The sequence below is a fragment of the Miniopterus natalensis genome, chromosome 13, assembly GCF_054644295.1.
Source record: "Miniopterus natalensis isolate mMinNat1 chromosome 13, mMinNat1.hap1, whole genome shotgun sequence".
Classification (NCBI taxonomy): Eukaryota; Metazoa; Chordata; class Mammalia; order Chiroptera; family Miniopteridae; genus Miniopterus; species Miniopterus natalensis.
Genome location: NC_142093.1, coordinates 17206605 through 17231527, shown reverse-complemented (window position 1 = coordinate 17231527; position 24923 = coordinate 17206605). Strand labels below are relative to the sequence as shown.

Here is a 24923-nt window from a genome sequence, read left to right as displayed (position 1 = left end):
ACTTACTTACTTATTTTGTACCATGGGTCAGAGTCAGAAGCTTGAGAAGCACTGCCCTGGAGAGAAAGTAGCTCATCACCTATCCTGACTCTCTCCCCAGGGAGAACACAATTTCCCAAAGAGGAATGGAGGCCTCATAGGACAGTAACTCACTCTTGGCCCAGAACTGGCAAGCAAGAGCTGTTGACGGCTGTTAATGTTGGGTGTTTAGGGGAAGCAGGAGCTGTTTGTGGTTATTGAAATGATCAAGTTGAGCACTTACTGCCCTGTCTGATGTCGCACCCCACACAGATTTCACACAGAAATTGATTTAGATTAACATGTAACACTTAACAAAACAAGCATTTACTCTCAGTTGTGTGGTTTTCTTGGTTGCTAATTTTGGTGAATAATAAGATTAGAATACAGATCTGAATGTTAGATAAGTCCGAACTCTGGATATATTATCTCTCATGTGAAGGCAAAGTATTCAACAGCCTTTAGGTGTGTGTGCTGTGTTCTCACCTGGCGAGCAGCATAGCTTCCAGGGGATCCTGGGTATCGCTCTATCAGCAGCGGTCGTAAGTCATTTTGCCACATTTCAGAAATACTGGTGCCTTCTGCAACTTGCCGGAGAGACGACGCATTCAGAATGGCTGGCTGGTGATAATTCTGAGGATTAAACAACATTATTTAACCAGCTGTTGTTTCATAATAAGTTTAAGACTTACCCTGAGACATCTGCAATTGAAAAATATTGGCTTTGAATCTCAAAATTAGTCAAATCAAAAATTGGCCCCTTAAATCTATAAAGTTAAACTAATTCTTTTGGCAACTTATTTTAAAAACAGAATTATTATAGTGCTTTCAACCTGAAAATTAAATTTAACATTCATTTCCTGTGTAAGTTGTAATGACTTTTGGTAAATTGCTTTGTAAAACTGAGATTTTAAAATATCAATTATTGATCTCTTGTTCTTAAGAAAACCCAATATTTTTAAAACTACAGGCAACAAAACAATATATTTTGTTAGTATAATTGCTTTTTAAAAGGCAGTGTGGTGTCACAGAAGAAGCACTGTCTTAGAGCCAGAGAAGCTGGATTCAAAGCTGCTGATGGCTCTTTATAGATTGTATGACCTTGGGCAGGTCGCCTAACTTCTCATTCCCCTCAAAAAACTAATAAAGGCATTTAAGCTAGATCTGCACTGTCCAATATGGGAGCCACTAGCCATGTGTGACTATGAAGCTCTTGAAATGCATTTAGTCAAACTGAGGTGTGCTTTAAGTATAATATACACACTAGATTTCAAAGATATAGTATGAAAAAATTATAAAATGTCTCATAATTTTTTGATATCTTGAGTTACATAAAATATATTATTAAAATTATTCTCGCTGATTGCTTTTCACATTTTAAATTTCATATGTGCGTCTCATTATTTATTTCTGTTGAGCAGCTCAAACCTACATGATTGTTACAAGTCCTTTCGACCAGAGCTTGATGATTCTATAACCCACTAAATAGTACACATTTTACCTTCAGTTAAAATTATTTTCATATTCTATAAATGTTCACATTCTTAGGTACACTGATATATTAGTTAAGTGAAATTTAAACAGATAAGGAAACATTACATTCAAATTTGTATTTTGGATATTACTTTATACATGCTGCATTTTCTTTCCATATTAGTAGTGATGACTCATTTATTCATTACAAGCTTATCAGGCACTCAGGGACGGACTGTGCTACTCCTCCCCTCAGGGAAATGAGTGGTTTGATCAGATGATTTCTTCCTGAGGGGAACGATGAAGGTACAAGGATATTAAGTTCTTCGGAGAGCAAAACAGAAATTGGGGCAGCCTTGTCTCTTTGACAGTCCCTTCAGGGACCAGTGTTTGTTGAGTATGTCAAAGTAATCACATCTCTATTTCATTCCAGGTCAAATACCCCATGTGGCTGTTGAGAAACTATGGAATTAGAGAATACTTATTGCCTAATTACTTATATCATCTACACTTGGATATGTCTCAGCGTTACTCTGCGGCATCATCATTCAAAGGGCATGGGCTGTGGGTTCAAGCAAACCCTCTCAATTCAGGCCCCCACCACTTCCTAGCTGTAATTCTGGTGAGGCTGCTTAACCTCATTAAGGCTCAGTTTCCTCATCTGTATAATGGAGGTAATAATGCCTACTTCTTAGGGTAGTTATAATTGAGTGAGCTAATACATATAAACTGCCACAGTAAGTATTCAGTAAGTTTTAGTTCTATTACCTTGTATCAAACGCAAAAGGGGTAAGAGCCGGAAAGGCTATTTAGAATGATCTAGTTCAACCTCCTTAATTTATGTCAATGAAAACTGGGTTCATAGAAACCAGTTGATTGCCCCACATTTGTAGGAGAGTTAGGGGTAAGCCCGTGAAAAGGCCCCGGTTCCGTGGATTCCCATCCCGGGGCTAGTTCATCCCTGCCTCCCTCCCTCGGTTCTGCACTTCCCATTCACTCCCGACTCAGAATGTCAACGCTGTGCCTGAACATCTTAAGGTTTGTGTTTGTTTACTGCTAATATACTTTTAAATATATTTCCTTAATAACTTGATCACTGCAGCCTTTAAATTCCTTGGTACTGCCAGAATCAAAGGCCATCCATATTAACTCTCAAACAGCACTTTGAGAAGAAAGCCAAAGCTAAAAGACAAAACACTGGAAATGGGAAAAGAGAACATAAGAAAATGGAGGCAAGAAGTCAGAAGACTTCACGTGGTTAATTATTACTTAACTCGGCCAACCCAAGCTTGTCTGGTCTCTTCTGCTGGCTCACAAGCCCCAGGCAGGGCCACCCACCCCAGGTCACCATAGCTCAGTCACCCTGGCGTCCTTCCAGCCCCACAGCAGCATAAGGCTGCGCCGCACTGGGGCCTTTGCACCTGCGGTGCCTTCTCTCTTGAAGGCTTTTCCCTTTCCCTTCATCTGGCTGACTCCCGCTCACCTAAGGTGGTAGCTTAGAGGCCACTTCCCTGGGTCTGTACTTGTTCAGTGCTTGATTTCATACAAGGCCTCAGCTCCCTGAGGGCAAACTCTCTGATTTTCTGCTCTCCTCCTAGCTCCTACTGAGCACGCAATAAATATTGGGTGAATTCATCAAATAAGGAAGTGACAGGTGACTGTCTTTCTGAAACTCTCTTCCCTGTGTTCACATAATAATAAAGTAAAATGGGCCTTTTGCCATCATAAATATTAAATCAGTTGAGTGCACAAGCAATTATAAAGACAGAAGAGACAGGTGGCTACCTGCTGCACAGGGCCAGGAAATGGTGTAGTTCAATACCGGTGAGCTTTGTTCCCTTTGAATTTCTGATAGTCCCCGCGCGTGATGACTTAGAGTTGGGTTGTCCCAGGGCAGTCATTGTTTCAAAAGCTGTCTGAACAGTGACTCCTTTTCTAATGATTGACTATATGCCATCCCAGAGCCCACCTGGTCACTGCGGGTGAGGCCATGTCCACAGCGAACGGAAATCAAGCTCGTGTTTTAAAGGGCGATTTACGGAAGTTTGCAAGAGTTCTTAAGGGATTTCACACAAAAAAGGGGAACAAGGCGAGTAACTCCCAGCATCTCTAGCTGTAACAAATAATGTGGGTGAAACATAGTTGACAAATACCACCCAAAACTTGCTTAATGGATGAATCAAGGTAAGCTCCACAAGCAGGCCCGTGGATGCTCCTGAAAGCAGAGATGTGCATGAATCGCTCCTCAGGAGCCTGGGCTCAACCACGTAATTAACATGCTTCAGAAAAGAGCCCTCCCTCCCTGGAAGGAAAGACGCCCCGATGAAATCACAGAGAGAAAAGCTTCTCGCCAGTGAAGGCTAGACATGGGAAACCACCACCCTCAGTTAATTACTAAAGCCTTCTATTCACTCAAGCCCTGTATGGAAAGGCATTTGACTTCTCCAACCTAAATGGCACCCATTCAATTTCTATGGAGACTCACTCTCTGAATTCAATAAATATAAAAATCTATGTGCAGATTAGAGGAAGGAAAAAGAGGGGAAACCTGGAGGGAAAGTGTGGGCTGGGCATGAGGAAACTAAATGAGGCAGAAATAGTGTTGAGCCAGTGATAAGTGCAAAGCCCAAAGTATTCTAGGTTCAGTTTAGTTAAAAGACACATAAACAATTTTCTATTGGTGCAGGACTTCTCAGAGGAATGAGTCTCTGTTACAGCCCCTGCCTTGTCTTTTCACCCAGGCAGGAAAGACAATAAGTCTGCTTTGGGTGACAAAAATCTTTCAGCTAAAAAAGTGTGAACCAGATATCCTGAAGGAACTCCTCCAGGCAAATCACATGGTGCCAGGCCAAAGAGGGTTTTAATTACATCATTTGTAGAGCAAGCCCAGCTTGCAGAGGGATTTGAGGTCCCAAATCATTGAATTAAATGGAGAGTGTTACAGAAGCTCAGGCAATTCAATTCCAGTTTCCATCCCATATGAGCGTCTCCCAACAGCACTCAGGATAACACCAGTGTCTACCCGCAAATTCAACTCAGCCAGCATTTATTGAATTCCTTCTGTGTGTGGGATGCCACTGACATTACACATGCAGTCTGGGAGAGTAGGGAACTGAATAAGACAGAGGTATGTCTCGTTTCAGTGCAATCAGGAATCTACCTAAAAGCAAAGCAGTGCAGGCTCTGAACAACTTAGGGTCAAATCCCAGCTCCCTGACTTACTAGCTGTGACTAGGACAAGTTTCCTTATCTGTAAAATCGATGTCATAGTACTTACCTTAGTAGAAGCTCAAAATGGGACACTTTGTCTTTTTCTCCTACTAACACCCATCCTACCACTGAGCTCCCTATCCCTGCCGTGAAATCCCTGTTGCTGTTTCCATAAGAATCATGGCAGGTAGAGGGGTGGATGGATGACTGAGACTTTTAGAGCCGTGGAGAAGGGGAACCCTAAGGATTTTTAGAATACATGTAGCTCCAGAAGCAGAGGAATGTGAAATGCTGGGGAGAGCAGTAATAGCTTGCTAGAGCTGACTCTGAAGGAGGAGTCCTAGGTGAGGCCAACTCTCCTGTATATGGTTGCTCTGTTCAAAGAATCTGTCCCTCTACCCCCAATGTGACTTGAACTTTATGCTTGAACTTCATCTTTGTTACAATAAAGAAAAATTCTACCATTAAAATACACTGGGCCCCAGCTTTATGATAGAGAAAGTTTGGAAACAATCTAAATATTCAGTAATAAAGGGATAGTTAAATTGTGGAATGATGATGATTTTGCAATCATCAAATGATGCTCTCAATAAATTTTATGGGCTCAAGGAAATGCTGATACAATTAAGCAACACAGTAAGATATAAAACTGTATATGCAGCATAATCTTTAATATGAAATAAATATTCATGTATGTTTATTTTAAAAATGAACAGGTAATCTTTATTGAACATTTACTATATGACAGCCACTGTGCTAAGTGCTTTAAATGAATAGCTCATTCAATTCTCATAAAACTTAAGAGATAGGTATGATTTTATTATCTCTATAAATACACACATTTACAAACATATGTGTATGTCTGTGTATATGCGTATATATACATATGTGTGTATGTGTATATATATATATATGGTGGGGCAAAAGTAGGTTTACAGTTGTGAGTACCCAAAACAGACTTTATTTTTGTATTATTATTTATTGTATTATTTTCCATATTTTCTTTTTAGTGTACTTTTCTGTATTTTCTTAGTTTTCTAAAACCAGCATGTTAACTTTATAATTAGGAGACTTCAAGAGGAGCCATGCTTTTTAATGTGTTGGAGCTAATAGCTTCCCTTTTAAAAACATATGAAGTCCTCGTAAGAGCCATCAGTCATTCACATCTAAGGGAGGAATGATTTAATGAGATTCCTTTTAACAGCTGGTTGACAAGGTTGTACTAAAGGAATATGTTTGGAGATTGGAGAAGGCAGGATTCAGAAGAAGTAATTTTGTAATGTGAATCAGAATAATGACCTTTAAGCTCTATAAGAGAGATTAGAGGAAGGGAGAAACAGGGAGTGAGAGAAGAGAAGGTTCCTAAACAAACTACTAATTTCGGAATTCCATTTAGGGTCCATCCTGACCCAGAGAGGGGTAAGAAACCTCCTCGTCTGGCCCTCCAATCCTCCTCCACTAGCTGGACACTGTTCCCTAAACCATCAGCCAGGACTCTCGCCTTGGAGAAGAAAGTGGAAGATGAAAGGAGAGTTGAGAACTCTTCAATCGCTGTCGAGTTTCCTTATCTGTAAATTGGGGATAAATGTACCCTCTTCACAGGGGCACTGTGAGGTTCATAATATTGCTTCTATGGAGAAACTGCTTGCAGGTTTCAAATAACCAGATCACAATCTTCCAAACACAACCTTAAGCTAGGGTTGAACTGTTTTAACGTATCAGATGCATCTGGTAGAGGCACGCCTTTATTTCACGCAAAGAAAATGGATTTCAAAATCAGTGCCTTACCACGCCTCACCTTTTGGCAGACCAGTGTGCCACGGCACACCTCACATGATTAAAATGTATGTGCCATAGAGAGCAGGAAGGCATGTGGTTTAGTGATGACCAATTCTTTTCCCAGACTGCAAACTACTGGCTGCCTGGAGGACTTTACGAAGGCTTACAGTAAAAAAAAAGGGAGGGGACCTCTCAGGAATTGTCACAGCTGATTTTGTCATTTGTTCATTTGCGTGCACCATTTTCCCAAAGAGCATCTAGTTTCCCAAGACAACCGTGACTAGAAGTTTCTTGAAATAAATATAAAAGAGACCTGTGCTTTAAAAGACGTTTCCCAAAAGTTAAATTCTCACACGTTTAAACATTGTAAGAATCCAGCACCTTCTGCCACCCACAAATGCAACCTGCTGACAAATGATCCCCTCAGCGCACTTGGTTCAGACTGTTCCCATCTCACTATTCCCATGCACTCAGGTCATAACGACAGATCTGGTGTGGCTCCACACTCCGGTTTTTCATGCCCTCTTCCCAGTTTCTGGATTGGCCAGGAAGGTACTCGCCCTGAAGGCAAAGAGAGGATTTGGGTCTGTGCCTCAATGTTACACCTACTGACAAAGTTATTTTTCTTATAATGGAGTTACACTTTTTTATTTTTTTCCACTGCTTTTCAGAGACAGTGGAAGAGGTGGGGGGGGGGGCAGAGCTAGAGACAGAAGCATCACTGAGAGAGAAACACACATGGGTTGACTTCTGCAAGGAAGAGCCTGCAACCCAGCGCGTGGCCTTGACCGGAGCCCACCGAGCCCTGCGCCAGGCCCGCAGGCCCACCGCAGCCCGCCCTGAGCGGCCGTCCCGCATCCCGCAGGTCCCCGCGCTGATGGTCTCCATGCGCACATGGGGGCGTGTGTGCCCGGAATGTGCCCTCCTTTAGCCCAACCCAGGGAACTGAAGGGGCTTCCAGACGCACATGCAGGGGCCGGGGCCCCACGGGGCCTGCGGAGTCCAGCGCCGTGTCTCACGCGCCCGGGCACAGACAGGGGCTCGCAACACTTCAAAGGCCTGGTCGGCAGCACCGTCAGCACTGACAGCCCCTTACTTCGCGGCTTTTCCTAGCGTCTTCACGAGCACCCCATTTTACTCCAGCACCATGAACATCGGTGCAAGTCCCTGGCGACTTCACCACACAAGGAGGGAAGCGGTGGCGCACCCGCTTGCTCCGCACGGGGGGCGCCTGCGAGGCGCGCACCGCAGCCGGAGTCCCTGCTCTGACGGCCGCGCTCGGCTCCCGTAAGACAGAAAGAAAATATCTGACAATAACGCGCGTCTCCCGTTAAGCTCCTCGGTTCAGAGCTGCTCCGCTTAGACATCTAAAACGGGCGAACAGTAACACACGTCCGTCCAGACGCTGCGTGGAAATTTCAGCGACCCCAGGGCGTCCTGGAGCGTGGGCGCACCCCTGGGCGGCCGGCACCCCGGCGACCGGGAGCCTGGGACCCCGGCCCCGCGGGGCCCGCCCCCGAGACACGCTGCCCGCGCCCGTCCGTCCCCGCATCCCACCCGGCCGAGGGGAGGCCGTGACATCACGCGCCCCCGCGGCTTCCCGAGGCCGGCGAGGCGCCGTGGCGAGGGCGCGGAGCCCCGACTCCCTCCCTGCCCGGACGGGGCTCGCGGGGCCCCCGATTCCAGCACCCCGCGAACGCCGCCCAGGCACAACCGCGCAGCTGCAGCCCCTCACCTTCTCCTGCGTCCAGGCGGCGCCGGTGCCCGGGGCTGCCAGGGGCAGGGCGCTCAGCAGCAGCAGGTGGAGCGCGCCCAGGGCGCGCGGGCCCCCGCCGCCCGCCATCTCTCCCGCTGCCGGGCGCCGGTTCCGGGGCCGCCGGCGGTCACGAGCCCGAGAACGCGCGCCCGTCTCCCTTCCCTCCTCCACCCCGGTCTGCGGCGCCCGCCCGCCCGCCGCCGCCTCCCGGCCGCCCCCCCGCCCGCGCCGCGCAGGCCGAGCCGCGGCCCTGCCCCCAGCCCCGCCCCCTCCCTGCCGCCCTAGCAACCCCGGGCTCCTCCGGACGCGAGGTTCCGAATCCAAGGGGACAGGCTGGCTCTTCTGGACGCGAGGTTCCGAACCCAAGGGGACGGGGCTGGCTCCTCCGGACGCGAGGTTCCGAACCCAAGGGGACGGGGCTGGCTCCTTCCTCGTCTTGGAGACGACCAAGGGAAGGAAGGAAGAGACGTGGAAGAGGCATTTTGACGACCTCCAGGGCCCTGCCGGGCGTGGGAAGGGGCCCGAGGCTCGGCCAGACCCTGCGCGTCAGGAAGCGTTTCCCCGCGGGAGTGGCGCTCCCCAGCCTCCCCGACGGGCACGGTCCCGGTGCGTCTCCACGCGCCCTCGCCGTGTTCACGGGCCCGTGCGTAGGCGCCAGCCCCGCTCCGCAGGCGTGAAGCTGAGATTCCCCGCCCCTGCACGAACCCTCAAACAGCCCATCGCGCCTTCTCTCTTATTTCTAATAGTTACCTTGCCAAACCGAGACGTACGGTTGAAGTAATTGCCTGAAATTACCTAAAATGTTCATAGTGGTTCTTCTGGAAGCCTTCTCCTCCAGTGGGTCCCCTCGAAAGGAAGAGCGAAGTACAACTGAATTTACTTTGTGGCATCAAAGATCACTGTGATCAAGATAATCCTAGAAAAAATAAAACAATACAGGTATCTCAGCCTCGTTTGTCAGTTCCTGTCCTATGTCGTCAGGACAACTGCCTCACTGCCCTCTTTTTCTTTCACAGTGAGAATCAGGGTGTGGCCTATCCTGACTCACCCCCCAGTAACATATAGATCCCAAAAAGTCAGAACAGGACACTGAAGCAGACCAGTTTCCCAGAGAGCAAAGGCCTGAAGGTCATGGAGTCAGCCAGGAGGCTGACTTGGACTGTTTTCTGGGTTTGGCTGTTAGAATGGGGTTAGCGAGAGAGGGCTGGCCTGGGAAGACAGGGTTCTGCCCTCGTCTGGAGCTAGTGGGGAAGACGGGATGTAAGCACCTATTTTCCTGAAGTTCAGGATTACTAACCCTATACATGTTGGAGAGTTTTCTGTGACCCTTTGACCCTTCAGGCTTAAACAAAATTAAATAGCTTGTTTATTGCATTCACGGACAGTTCTTCTGATCATTGGACTTCAGAACTTTCTATAGATACAATACTCAGAACAAAACCACTATCGCACGTCCCAGGACATTTCCTCTCTTGTTGCTTAGACCAACCTTGAAATAGTAGCTTTACTGAGTGTCTGGGTAACAAACTGCCTAATTGTTTTTCTTACCCTATTACCTTTTTATCTTTCTACAATACAATTCCTATGTTTTTTTTAAAAAAGGGAGGTGGAAATAGCAGAGCTATATGAAATAAAATGTTAAAGATAATATGCTAAGCATAAGCAATTCAAAATAAGAAATAAGGAAATGCTCGAGTTAAAATGTTGACACATAATTTGATGATTTCCATTCCTGAGGGTTCTCCAAGTTTGGTTATATTTAAGTCAATAAGATGCTGTTGCAGTTTGGGATCTACAGGAAGCAGACTCTGAGACAGAGTTTAGTATTCAGGATGTGTATTAGGGAGTGCCCCTGGGACAAACCCCTAAGGGAGGGAGGGGGAGGAACAGGACCTGGCAGAGACCAAATTTAGCAGGGAAGTGGGCACCTCTCCACAGCCTCATACGACCCCACAGGGAGCCCAGGAGCTGAAATCTCCTGTCAGAGTTGTCCCGGGTGAGCCATAATGGCTGGGGCTTTATACCCCCACTTGTATGGGGTGACTTCCTGCAAGCAGCTCTCTGCAGCCAAAGGACTTGACAGCTAGAGGCTGTCTGCCAAGAGCACTCTAAGGGCAGGAGCAGAGTCCTTCCCTGAAGGGAGATCTGAGCAGGGCATTCCTGTACCTCCTACAAATCTAAAACATTTTGCATAAGAAGCTGACGTTAGTCAATTGTATTTTACACATGTGGGCTTTCCTGACAACTTTCTGTAAATCTACAAATCCAACACAGCTCTCTATTTATGTCTCTCTGCCTTCTTTATTCATCTTTTCTTGTGCCTACATACTAAATGTCTTCCTCCCCTTTCCTTCACTCATTCTTTTCTCCCCTCCTTTATCCTGAACACTCTCAGAAACTCCTTATATCTACTGTTTTTAAAATACCTGCTATTTTTTCACTACTGCAACTATTCCTTTCTTCAGACTCTCCCTGTAGATGATTACCCATGACCATTACATGTAATTAAACAATTCCAAGCCCTGTGTTTCATCATGGAAGAAAAATTTTTCTATATTCAGTGATTAGCCCTAGTCACAAGTGGAGCCATTATCATCTTTATTATAGTAAAGATTCTATCATGTGATTTGAAGCACATTAAGGACCCAACTGCTAAAACAGATCTTCCCCATGCAGTTGCCATGGCATGGTTTTCATACACCTGGTCTCACCTGCAAAGTGACACCATTGGACTAAAGCAGTAATGACCAGAAATTTCTGTTAAAACAGCAGTTCTCAAAATGTGATCCATGGACCCCCCAGGGATTCCCCAAGACCCTTTTAGATGTCTGCAAGGTCAACTCAATTTTTATAATAATACCAAAGCAAGATTTGCTTTTTCTCACTGTATTAAGTTTGCTCTGGTGTTGCAAAAGCAGTGATGGGTAAAGCTCTGGCACATTAGCATTTATCAAGACAGGACACAAAACTGTACTATTAAAAAAACCAAAACTGCTCTTGTAGTCATTATACTCTTCATTGCCATGCATGGCAGAAGGGGAGGGAGGGAGGGGAAGGGGGGGAGAAACAGAGTGAAAAAAGAAAAGAGCCAGTCTCACTTAAGAGTATCATTGGTGAAGCAATAAAAATTGTGGTTATTATTAAATTTCAACCCTTCAGTACAAGTCTCTTTTAACAGCTTTATTTGAGATATAATTAAAATACATACAACCTCATGGGTTTTAACGTGTTTCCCCCCAATGAAACTGCCACCACAATCAAGAAAATGAACATATCCATTTTGCATCCATGGGTTATTTAAATTGTGTTATTTAGTTTCCAAATAGTTAAGGATTTCCCTGATATCTTTTTGTTATTGATTTAAAATTTAATTCTATCATTGTCAGAGAACAAACTTGGAATAAATGAATCCTGTAAAATTTTTTGAGAATTGTTTTATAGCCCAGAATGGGATCCAGCTTGATAAATATTCCTTCCGTACATGAAAATAATGTGTATTCTATTGGACAGAATGCTCTATAAATGTCATTTAGGTCAAGGTACTCAGTAATGTTCCCCAAATCCTCCATACAATAACTGATTTCCTGTCTACTTGTTCTATTGATTACTATGAGAGTGGTGTTAAAATCTCTGACTATAATTATGGATTTGCTTATTTCTTTTGGTTCTATTAATTTTTATGTAATGTATTTCTAAGCCTTCTTATTAAGTACATAAATGTTTAGGATTGGATTTCCTTTGGTCAATTTGATCTCTTTATCATTATGAAATAAACATCTTTATACTTGGTAATATTCTTTGATCTGAAATCTACATTTTTTTCTAGTATTAATATAGCCACTCATTCTTTTGATTAGCATTAGCAAGGTATAATTTCTTCCACCCTTTTTACTTTTTAACTATTTTCTTATATACTTATAAAGTAAGTTTCATGCAGGCAGCATATGAAACTTAGGTCTTGCTTTTTTATCCAAGTGGACAATCTCTGGCTATTAAATGGGGTGTTTACATTATTTACATTTAATGTGATTACTGATATGGTCAAATTTAAATGTACCAGTCTGCTATTTGTTCTCTATTTGTTCAATCTGTTCTTTGTTCATTGTTACCATTTTCTCTTATTTATCTTGGATTAATTGTTTTTTTATTATTCCATTGTATCTTCTTTGTGAGCTTGTCAGCTATATCTCTGTTATATTGTTAGTGGTTGTTTTAGGATTTATAGTACACATCTTTCATGTATCACTGTCTACCATCAAGAATTATTACATCACTTAACGCATCGTACAAGAACCTTACAATAGCATACTTCTATTTCCTCTCTTAAGTCTTTGTACTACTGTTGTCAGATAATTTACTTCTAAATATGTTACTAACCCCACAAGATATCATCTTCACATTAAACAATTATTTTTCAAAGAGGTTGTTAAAAAAAGATTTTTTTAAAAAGTCTTTTTCATTTATCTACATATTTATTATTTCTGGTACTCTCCCTTTTTTGTGTAGATTTATAGTCTATCCGGTATTATTTTATTATTTTCCTTCTGCCTAAAGAATGTCCTTTAACATTTTTTGCAGTGCAAATAAGGTGGCAATTTCTGTATGCTGGAAAAAAATGTTATCTTTCCTTTTTTTTTTTTTTTTTGGAAAGATACTTCCTCTGAGTGTAGAATTCGATGCTTATAGATTCTTTTCTTTCTGTACTTTAAAGATGTTGCTTTGTTTCTGATAAGAAATTGACTGTCATCCTAATCTTTGTCCCTCTGCATATAATGTGCCTCAGTCTGTCTTAAGATTTTTCTCTTTATCACAGTTTTTTAAGCAATTTAACTCTGACATGCTTTGGTGGATTTTTTTCTTTCACATTCTTGTCCTTGGGGTTCATAAAGTTTCTTGGATCAGTGGGTTTTAAGTTTTCATCAGATTTAGAAAAAATTTAGCCATAATTTCTTCAAGTATTTAACCTCCCCACCCCCACCTTTGGGGACTCCAGTTATATACAAATTAGTTCTTTGACGTTTTCCTACAGTTCATCAGTGCTCTATTTTTTCTACTTTTTCTTTTTCTATTTTATTTGTCTAGTTTGTATTTCTGTGTCTTCAAGCTCACTAATCACTTCTTTTGCAGTGCCTAATCTGTTGTTAATTCCATCCAGGGTACTTTTTGTCCCAGACATTGCTTTTTGCCTTCTCTAGATGCTTTATTTGGATTTTCTTTACACCATCCAGGTCTCTTCTTAACATGCTCAACCTTTCCTCTACCTTTTGAATATATGGAATATAATTATGACAACTGTTTTACTATTCTTATCTAATTTCTCATGTGTCATTTCTGTGTCTGTTTCTTTTTGTTTTCCTGTGTGTGTGTTTCTATTGATTGATTTTTCTACTGATTATGGGTTGTATGTTCCTACTTCTTTGCATGCCTGGTAATTTTTTTATTAGATATCAGATGTTGTGAACTTTACTTTTTTGGATGCTAGGTAGCCTTGCTAGTCCCTCAAATAGTCTTGATCTTTTTTCTGAGACACAGCTGAGTTGGAAATCGTTTGATCCTTTGGAGGCTTGCTTCTAAATTGTGTTAGGCTGAAGCAGAGCAGCCTGTAATCTGGTGTAATTTGACCCCCACTGAAGCAATACTCTCTGGGGATTCTACTTTTTGCCCCTTGTATTTTGAAATTTTTGCACTCTGACTGGTGGAAACACCAAATATTTCTGACCCTGTCTGTTCTCTGGGGTTTGTTATGTCTGCTCCTTTCAGTAGTTTACTCCTCTGCCTTGGGTAGTTTCCTCACATGCATATGCAGGTCTATCCTCAGCTGAAGATTTATGGAGAAACCTTTACTGACCTCTGAAGCCCTCTCTTCAGGAAGCTTGTTCTCTCTCCTCCCACATTCTGTCCTGCAAATTATAGCCACTTGACCTTCCCGTGTTCTCAAGTCTATCATTTTATCTCACAGAGCCCCCCTGGCTTTGTTTGGATTCCTCCTGCCTCCAGAGCATCCTGAAAAGTCTCTCAATACAGCAATATGGGGAAAGTGTCCCGCTCATGTCGTTTGTTTTCCTTCTTTCATTACTTTCCTGTAATACCTGTTTTCCAATAGTTGAACATCGTTTGTTTTGTTTTTTTAAGATGGGATGATAAATCCAGTCTGTTACTACACCTTGACTGGAAACAGAAGTTGAGAGTATGAATCTCTTAATATTCTGCATAACAAACTGGAAGATACAAATAAAGTACTTCTGCTACACACTGAAGGGCAACTGTCTCAATGAAAAGCACTTAAGTGGTTTGGAGATGCCTAGTGAGCTATCTGCTTTTCTCATAAAATTCTACTCTGCTTGGAAGAATAATTGACGTAACCTGTGGTTACTCAGACTTGTGTATTTGGCAGACATTCTTTGAAAACGAATAAAGTGTGACTATGCCTTCAAGGATAATAACTGACAGTACTTATAGCCAATGATAAAATCTGGATCTTTAAAGTGAAAATTGGAATTTTAGAAAGCTTGTACCTGCTACCATAAGCTTGACAGTTTCCTGATTTAAAATGTAATTTTAGAAATACCATATAGCCTGGCCAGATGTGGCTCAGTGGTTGAGCATTGACCTGGGATCCAGGAGATGGTGGTTCAGTTTCCGGTCAGGGCACATGCCTGGGTTGCAGGCTCAATCCCCAGAGGGAGGCATGCAGGGGGCAGCTGATCGATGATGACTCTCTCATCACTCATGTTTCTATCTCTCTCTCTCCTGTTCCCTTCATCTCTCTGAAATCAACAAAGATATATTTTTTAAAAATTTTTTTAATAAAAAATGCCATACAATGAAATGTTCAACATCTGGAATATCTGCATAACTCTGTGAACTGATATTTTCCAAATGCTCTATGTCCAATCACAAAGATCCATTCAAAGTATAAGAGAGACCAATGCATTTTAAAGTCATGGAGTAAAAATATTTATTTGTATGATTTCAGATTCCACATTGCAGCTATATATTTTTTAATGACATTCCCATTTGTCATCTTTTGGTTTAATAATGAAGAAAATTATCCACAAATATTTGAAGAGGCATTAAAATATTCCTTCCTTTTCCTACTGCATGTTAGTGTGAAGCCAAATTTTCTTCATCTACTTCAACCAAAATAACATACTACAGCAGATTGAATGCATAAAGAAGTCCAATTGTTTTCTAATAACTCAGACATTAAAAAACTTTTTATGTTCAAAAATGCTAATCCTGTTACAAAATTCTTTTTGTTTTAGAAAACAGTGATTTTTTCATAAGCAAGTGTTATTTAACATATAATGCTTTTGTTATTTTTAAATAAATCCATAACCAAATATTTATAAAATGTCTGTTTCCATTTTCAATACTATATATACACATATATTTTAATCCTCACTCAAGGATATTTTTTTCCATTTGCTTTTCAGAGAGAGCGGAAGGGAAAGAGAGAGAGAGGGACATCGATGTAAGAGAGACACATTCATTGGTTGCCTCCTGCTCGCCCACCAATCAGGGCCGGGGATTGAGCTTGCAACCGAGGTACATGCCCTTGGCCGGAATCGAACCCAGGATCCTTCAGTCTGTAGGCCAACGCTCTAACCACTGATCAAACTGGTTAGGGCTCAACAATAAATATTAATAGACACAATTCACATTAAACAAAAGCTATTTGTGGTCCTCAATAATTGTTACTAATGTAAAGAAGTCCTGAGACCAAAACATTTGAGAACTGCTGTGTTAAACTACTTTACCTAGGAGAGATAGATAATACATTAAGCCAACGGAATCATCTAGAAAGTTGTTGCTGTTGTTTTTAAATAATGACTGGGTGCCACCCCTGGAGGTTCTGATAAAATGAATCTGGTGTGTGGCCTTGGTATCAGGTTTCTTTAAAATTCCCCAGGTGATTCTAGCAGGGCTGAGAATCACTGCATTAATTATACTCTGAGAAAGACATTAGCAAAAACCACATAATAGATTAATGATAACATTAATGATCATGATGTATAGTAGTTATTTTGTCAGGCCCTGAGGGGAACGGTAAAAAAACATCAGTAAAGTGGGCCAACCCTAGGCAAATTATGGAGCAGGCAGTTCAGATACAAACCTCCCAACTTTCCCCTCACTTTTTGCCTCTGCAGAAGCCTGAAACTGAAATACCTTGCCTTTTGTTTCTTTCACAGCCATAGAGAATATGAAAAGGCCCACATTATTATCCCCGCCCAAATCCATCCACCACTGCTTTCAATAATGGAATGAAAAATTAAAATGTTTGCCAAAAAAAAAAAAGTTTGCTTCTGTAATACAGAGTCAGACTTTTGCTGTTCCCAAGAAATCTCAGGAATCCAGATTTCCTGTAAATCTTCCCAGCTCCTTTCACCACAGATCAGAGGTCAAGTCAAGGTGGCAATAACAGTTAGGAAAACACCTCCTTTCCCCTGGTTTTCTGGCCCTCTCCTCCCCCAGCCCTTTAGGATAACAGTTCACTCTCCTCTGAATGAAGGGGAGAACATTCCTCCTGAACCCTGCCCGATTCTTTTTCCCAACACTAATCCTGCCCCCAAGCAAAATTCCTTTCACTCCTTTATTGTGTCCTGATATGTTTGTTTTTTAACCCTCTCCTGAAGATATTTTTTCCATTGCTTTTCAGAGAGAGTGGAAGGGAGAGAAAGGGAGAGAGAAACATCAATGTGAGAGAGACACATTGATTTGCTGCCTCCTGCACGGGCCCAGACCAGGGCCAGGGATTGAGCCTGACCGAGGTACGTGCACTTGGCTAGAATCGAACCCTGGGCCCTTCAGTGGGAGGGCCAATGCTCTAACCACTAAGCAAAACTGCCTAGGACGTGTGTCATGATCTTTTAAAATCAATTTTTCTCTGTGGGCTCTAAACACCAAAAGGCTTCAAAATCCAAAGAGATGAACTGTAATTCACTCAAAGAGATGAAAATAGAGATAATCAAAGGGGGAAACCAAAGAGAAATCTCATCTTACAACTCGCAGAAGAGACAGCTCCGATCTACACAACACCAAAACTGACTGTAATGTGAAGTTTCAGTCAGTTGATTGTTAGGAAGAGTAGATATACACATAGTGTATGTATCTAAATTTATAGATACACTTTGACTTTTTATTTAAAAATTTCTGTCTATAGCAAACCTATTGTCTTACAGGATCAAGTAAATAACAAGGCACCGATTTCTCTAACACATTGATAAGTGGAAGACAAAAGGCTGTTAAGAACTTGTTTCCATTCAAAGTTACTGGCTAAATTTTTATGGTGTAAGTTAAAAATATGATCAAGGATGTTAGGTGTGTCAATAATATGTTTTTAAAGAACCTCTAATTCTATACATTAGTGTGATGAAATATATTATTATTATTTTCATTGTTAATAAGCAGGGAAGTTAAGTAACCTGCCCAGGGGCATGCAAAGCCAATTCAGCTGCAGCCAGTGTACTTTTACTCTAACCTACAGGTTTTTCCAGTTTCAAAGGAGAAAATTTCAGCAACTAGTAAAATCTAATTTTTACTATGCTAAGGTAGACTTATGCTGAATGTAAAAACAGACACCTATGAAATTATTTCATTTCCAAGTTTTAAGCAGAATACTCATTTTTTTTTTATTGCTTTCTCTCCTTTCATCAGATGTCTAATACTATATCTATTAGAAAGGAATAGGTGAATTTTTCAAAAAGATTAAGCACTAAAATGTAAATTAATGTAATTTAAAGTCAAAACTGAGGCACTCTGTTGTCTTTTGTTCTGGGGTCATTTATGAATTTTCCAATATATTCTCTTTATCTATGTTTTAATGATATGAAGTTGGGAGGTTTTCTACTCATCAGGCTACACAGACTGTAATCGGGCTTAACCGTAAAAGTACTCTTTCTCTCAATGGTGTAATCTTGAAGCAGTATTAATTGTGATTGTTAATTAGGCCCTTTCTGACTTTTCATGAAAGAACAATTGTTCCAAGAGTAATTTTCAAGTCATACCAAAAGAGATGCTTGTTTTTAAGATTCAGGTTAGGTGCAGCAGTTTCAAATAAAAGAGGAAGGAGGGCTCTAAAATCTCTTTCTACAGGATTCAAAAATAGAATGTTAAGAAAGCAAATAAAAATGACACAAATTCACAGAAAATAGCAACAGTCATATAAAAATAAAAAGTTGACTCTGCCATGCATAGTTATTAATAGTAAGTTGCAATATAATACCATAACCCAAATTCTGCCTTAAACCACATGTTCCTATATATATATATTTATTTTTGCTTAAAATTAGGATGAATTTATGCTGTTTGTTTTATTTATATATCTGAAAACATTAGCAAAGTATTTCAAGTGTTGCCCTGGCCGGTTTGGCTCAGTGATTAGAGCGTCGGCCCACAGACTGAAAGGTCCTGGGTTCGATTCCGACCAAGGGTACATATCTTGGTTGCAGGCTCGATCCCCGGCCCCTGTAGGGGCATGTTCGGGAGGCAACCAATCAATGTGTCTCCCTCACATGGATGTTTCTCTCTCTCTCTCTCCCTCCCTTCCACTCTGTCTGAAAAGCAACGGAAAAAATATCCTCAGGTGAGGATTAAAAAAAAAAAAGTATTTCAAATGTTTTAGTATTTCTAAGACAGTACCAATTGTGGTCATAAAAAATCCTTTCAACCCAATGGTTTATATATACTCCATTGTCCGGACTATAATAAGCTAAATGGACTAGTCCACCTTCAATTTTAATGTTTGAAAAAGCAGTTCATCACCACCAGACCAAGAGTGTACCTAAATTTCCCTTACAAAGAAGCTAAATTATTCGGCATACAATTTTAGTAAACTTAATCCCCTTCTGTCACTGGCAAAACCTTGACCTGAAAAAAAATACATTATGATTATTCAAAGTAGTGCCTGGCAGAAATATAAAGAATATCTGACTCATTGTAATATGTAATAGTACAGCCTAACCAATGACAGGTACACAATCATCTTCCGTTGGCCCTGCTGCCTTCTTTAATTACTGTCCTCTTGCCCTTTGCTTCCATTTTCATGTCGTTAATACCATTAGTTCCCAAATGCCAGTTCCATACTAATGCCTGTCCAGGACTATGCTTTCTCCGTCTGTTACAAAATGAGAAAACTAAGAAAAAAAATGTTTTGTTAATAAGGTAACTGTATTTAATCAAAAAGCTGATCTTTATTCTTATATTCTTCCTTCACATTGGATGTTACATTTTAAAAATTACACAACAGTTTTTAAATTAACTTAATAAATCATGAGTTTTGTTTATTGTCTTGCTCAGTTGTTCAGTTGTGGTAAATGCACATAAAATTTATCATCTTAACCATTTTAAGAGTATAGTTTAACAGCATTAAATATATTGACATTGGTGTACAACCATCACCATCATCCATATCCAGAACTCTTTTCATCTGGCAAAACTGAAACTCTACACCCATTAAATAATGACTCCCCATTCTCTTCTCCCTCCAGCCCTTGGCAGCTGCCATTCTATGTTCCATCTCTCTGTATTTGACTATGTAGGTACCTCATTAAGTGGAATCATACAGTATTTGTCTTTTTGTGACAGGCGTATTTCAATTAGCATAATATTCTCAAGATTCATTCATGTTGTAGTATGTATCAGAATTTTCTTCCTTTTTAAGATTAAATAATATTCCATTTTGCTTATCTATTCATCTATTGATGGACACTTGGGTGGCTTATGCTGCTGTGAACATGGGTGTACAAATATATTTTTAAGACCCTGCTTTCAATTCTTTTGGATATGTACCCAAAAGTGTAACTGCTGAATCATATAATTCTATTTTTAATTTTTGAGGAACTGCTATACTGTTTTCCATAGCAGCTGCACCATTTTACATTCCTATCAACAGTGCATAAGGGTTCCAACTTTTCCACATTCCTGTCGACACTTGTTATTTTCTGTTTTTTGATAGTAACTATTCTGATGGGTATGAGGTCGTATCTTGCTGCAGTCTCCCATTTTTAAAAAATGTATTTGGCCTTGAAATCTGAAAATCTGAGAACTACCACATGGTTATGGAGGGAGAACAGGTGAGCACACGGGCAAGTATGGGTCACGGAGCAAGAGAGACCAAAAAGAAGAGATGGGAACTCCTTGTCTGGGGATTTTAACTTTTCAAGATTTTGTGTGCTTGCAGTGGCTCCACCCTCCTAGACAATCCATTGTTCCCCAGGCTAGACTAACAGACAAGCACCTTCCCTATGTCACCCCTGACTTCACTACACATGGACCCATCTCTCCCTTTGTTCAATCCCTTCCCCCAGTGATGTGCAGGGAATGGACCGGTGGTTCCTTCAGGAGTGTGAAACTAGTTTCCTGGTGAAGCTACCCTGATGACCATGCTTATAATGTCTAGCCTCCCCTTTGCTCTCTTTCCCTTATCAGTATTAACTCACTAACTACAATGATAACACTTTGATGTGAAAAGGAATTCATCCTATGGCCAAAGGGATTGTTTCTTTTAAACTCTTTGTTATTGTTTTAAATTTCCCTCCATAGAATCAAGCTAAGTAACTTTTCTTTATGCTCCCAGGGCAGGAGAAATGGAGGCCTAGAAAGCTCTAATACTTTAATGTGAGTAATAATAGCTAACATTTATTGAGCATTCACTGTGTGAATTTTTGAAAGTGCTTCCCATGTGTTATCTCATTTAGTCCTTATAGAACCCATGGGGTATCATCTAAGTTAACTGATGATGAGACTGAAGTAGAGAGACTAACTTGCCTATGGTCACACAGCTTGTTCAACAATAGAATCATGATGTACACCCCCGTAGACTACCTTTAATGCCCATTACATGTGTAGTGCATTACGATGTTGTTGTTTTTCCATTTAATTCTCTCCCTGAAATTCACAGGTAAGGAAATTGATTCTTAGTGAGATTAAGTAGCAAGCAGCTACTAAATGGTAGAGTCTAGGTTAGATTCTGTCTTCAAAGTCCCATCCCTCAACCCTCCTTCCCTTCCAATTGCCTTTTCAGGGCTGGTACAGGTTCCAGACTCTAAATGGGGGAGCCCACTTCTCTAACTCCTGGGCTCTGGTCAGTGCTGGTGTGAAAGTTATTTTTAGGACTGGTTCCCTATCCAGGTCTGTAGCACCTACTTGTTCTTTTTCTCAGTTAGCTTTTCAAATATACTGAAATCAGTTTATGGTATTTAAAATTAAAAAAAAAGATTTTTCATTAATATTCAGTTAAAATGAGATCCAGAAGCACATGTATGCACCATCTTCTCTTTGTTGGAGAAACACATTTTGCAACCACAAGGATAAACAGGAATTATAGGGGAGGGGGAAGATCTTTTTTTTTTTTTATTGCCGATTACCTGAATTTTAACTTTTAGGACGCCAAATGAAATATGCCATAACCTCTCCCTTTAGGTACCAGATTTTTCTAATCCTCGTTTGAGTGGAACCATCCTTAACACACCTCTCTTTGGTTATACTTTATGTTATAAATATATCTGCACATATATTTTAGACACATAAATATATCTGCAAATACACTTATATCTGCAAGTAAATATCTGCTGATGTAATTATAACCTAGTCTATAACCAAATGGTAAATCCTATAAAGCCAAATATAAGTGCAAATAAAGAAAAGGGGGGTGTTACGTGGAATCCTCACGCACACGCACACGAATCCGTCGGCCTCTGCAGAGCAGCAGCTCGATGCCTTTGGGAAAGTTCCCTCCAGGAGGAGCAACACCTGCCCCTTTAAGGACCGCGGGGCAATGGAGTCGCCGAGCCGCCGCGGCGAGGCCCGGGATCCTGCGGGGCGCGGGTCGGGGGCTGGACGAGGCGTCCGCCGGGACGGGGCGGGAAGAAAAGCGCGCAGTTAGATGAGGGCCGTCTTTAAAAAAGAAGGTAAACTTGAGCGAGCTTACTTTCAATTTCACGGGGAAAGGCAGGCAGCGCGAGGCGAGGTTTCAGGCACCGGCGGCCGAGCGAGGGGGAGCAGGCCGACGCCCGGGGCGCCCGCAGACGCCGCCGCCCCCGGGAGGGCGCCGGGAGCGCCTCGGGAAACGGCGCGGGAGCCGCGCAGAGACCTGCCCGTCTCTGACAGAAGTGACTTCAGAAGTCCCACGTCTTCACTTAACTCCGGAGCGGTGACTGAGTGAGGACTCGGTGCACAGAGCAGGCACGCACCTCACTCTCTCTGTTCCCCAAAACGCCCCTAGGCCTCGGCCTGGGCTCGGGAGGGGTGCCGCCTGCAGCCAGCGCTCGTCTCAGCGCCGTCCACTCGAGCGCTTTTGGGGTAACGTTCTGACCTGAGCAGGAGTGGGGCGCTTCTGGGACAATGGCTGTCAGCGGCGCGGGCTCCCCGCCCCCGAAACATCTGCAACTCGACGCAGAGCGTTTCCCGCGCGGCCCCTCGCCGCCGCGACTCCACGCGGGTGGCAGCCGAGCGCGGGGTGCGCGGCTGCACGTCGCGGGGGACACGCTGGCACTGGAAGATGGGCAAGTGGGAAACGACGCGCGCTGGAGGGGGACTCCTCGGCTCGCTCTGCCCAGGTGAGAAAGCCCGCGCTCTGCCACGCAGGGAAAGCGGGGAGCAGGGAGGACAGATCTCGGGGTGCAGACTGCTCTCCGCTGTGCACCCCTTCCAAGTCGTCACCTCCTGCCGCCCCCGCCTCCTTCAGAGCGGACAAAAGAGAAAGAGGCAGCTGGGTGGCAATGATGGGTCGCCGGCGCCGTGGGTAACTGGTTTCAAGGCACGGTCGCCCCGCTCCCCCGCGCTCACCGAGAGCCGCGTCCGCCGAGGGTGCAGCGCGACGCCGAAGGAACCCAGGGCTCCGGCTGCCCCGGTGCCGCGCGAGGACCGTGAGCGACGCCCACGCGCGGCGACCTCCGGCTCCCGCCGCCGGGGAACTACAGCTCCCGGCAGGCCCCGCGCGGGCCGCGCGCCCCCGCCCCCCGCGCGCCCCCGCCCCGCACGCCCGGGCCCCCCGCCCTCGGGCCTCAGGACGGGACGGGGAGGGGGGAGGAGGGAGGAGGGAGGAGGGGACAGGGAGGGAGGAAGGGGCGCAGCGGCGGGCGGGCTCCTGGAGGCGCGTGAAGCCCGGCTGGCGCCTCGTCCGAGACCGGGCGCTGGCGGGCGCGGAGTTTCTCACGACCGGCCGAGCCCGCGCCTCCGTAAGTAGTCGCCTCAGGGGGCGCGGAACGGACACCGAAAAAGTTAGCGCCGCCGCGGCGGCCGCTTTGTTCTCGCGGCCCGTGGGGTGAGGCGGCGGCGGCCCCTCCCCCACCCGCCCGCACGCGGCGGCCGCGGCGGCGGGACCGGGACCCCGCGCGGGGCTGGGCGGCGGCCGCCGGGCCGGGCGGGAAGTTGGCGGGGCGCGCGGCGGGCGGCGCGGGCGGGGGGCGCCGCCGCGGGCGCCCGAGGGGCCAAGTTCCGGCGCGGGCGCCGAGGCCGCCTGGGACGGGCGCTGCGGGCGACCACCGCGCCGGCCCCGTCTGGGCCGGGCCCCCGACCCGGGCAGTCCGGCCGAGGCATTTCGGAGGAGCCTGTTTCCCTTCTCCTCATCACTTTGCCCCGTACCCGACTCCCGGGGGTGGGTGGAAGTGCCGCGGGGACGTAAGCCCCCGCCCCAGTTTCCCGGCGCCGTTTAGTTTTGCAAGTTGCAGCGTCGATCCGAGTTGTTCTCACCCGGGGGAGGCGTTTCTTAAGATGAAACGCTGAGGGGTGCAACGGTTTCTTTGCGGGGAAAAAATTTTAAAAAATAATCCCGCAGCACTCGGTTGCCTGTTGGATATTTTGTTTGAAGTCGTCGCAGTCAGAAGCATAGGCCCCGCTGCGGGCACGGATGTAAATCAAGTGCGGGCGTGTGGGAGACCCGCAGACTTCAGACACAGATTGATGGCTGGGACGTAACTGTCTCTCTCCAACCACACCCAGCCCCACAGGAAGTAAGACTATCAGTGTCATCTTTGATTAGAAAGGATAAGGCACACCCTGAACTACTACAGCTTGCTACGACCCAGCCTAATGAGCTCTCTCTTGTCGCAAATGAAACAAAAACTTTTAAATGCCTTAATGTGTACCCTAGAAAACGTGCCTACTGTATTGCTCTTACACTGCTTCTACTTTGTACTTAGTGCTGAAGTTTTTTACATCTTTAGCGACCGATGTTGCTTTGATCTAACTGACCAACTTCTGATGCAACGAGGGCTGGAAGTACCCATGGATTTGCTGCTAAAGGCATCCATCAGGTACCCAGGTCTAGGCCAGTTTTATAAAGGAACCTTTTCCTGCTCCCCTGTTAGGATCTGGATTGGAAATTCGGACCAAAAGAAGTTACAAATTCTGATAAAAGTATTTAAAACGTGTCACAGAAGCCTTCCTGTTATGTTTTGCTTCAGTAGGTAATATAGAGGGTGGTAAGTGTGATCAGATGAGCTTGGAGTATTTGACAAGCCAGTTTCCACCCTAGGTTCAATAATTTGGCATATAACATTTAACTTTTTAGGTGACTCAAATTCAAGAATGTTGACTGGTTTATATCTTGAAACTGATTTTGTAGACATCCCAGGTAGTAGCACTGTGTCTTTTAAATATGCAGATTTTATTCGCTTTCAGTTTCATCAGGTGACCTCTTTAAAATTGAAATTCCTCTCTTACTGGATTGTTTTTAACGTAAACA

At 43.8% G+C, this 24923-nt stretch overlaps 1 protein-coding gene across 5 annotated transcripts in view; it reads right to left on the bottom strand.

Annotated features, from left to right (window-relative positions):
- The window catches only part of QPCT (glutaminyl-peptide cyclotransferase), a 38333-nt gene extending 15237 nt beyond the window's left edge, over nucleotides 1–23096 (bottom strand). Inside the window, exons 1-3 of one of the 5 annotated variants that reach the window (XM_087823478.1) lie at nucleotides 22167–23096; nucleotides 9032–9152; nucleotides 505–651 (exon numbers count right to left, since the gene is read on the bottom strand). In XM_087823478.1, the coding sequence (XP_087679604.1) occupies nucleotides 505–579 (75 nt within the window). In that variant the 5' untranslated portion in view covers nucleotides 580–651; nucleotides 9032–9152; nucleotides 22167–23096. Of the gene's footprint in view, nucleotides 1–504; nucleotides 652–8986; nucleotides 9153–21911; nucleotides 22059–22166 lie in introns of those variants that run through there. The other 4 variants (XM_016218954.2, XM_016218949.2, XM_016218950.2 and 1 more) reach the window with 4 other exon arrangements.
- Between the last annotated feature and the right edge of the window lie 1827 nt (nucleotides 23097–24923).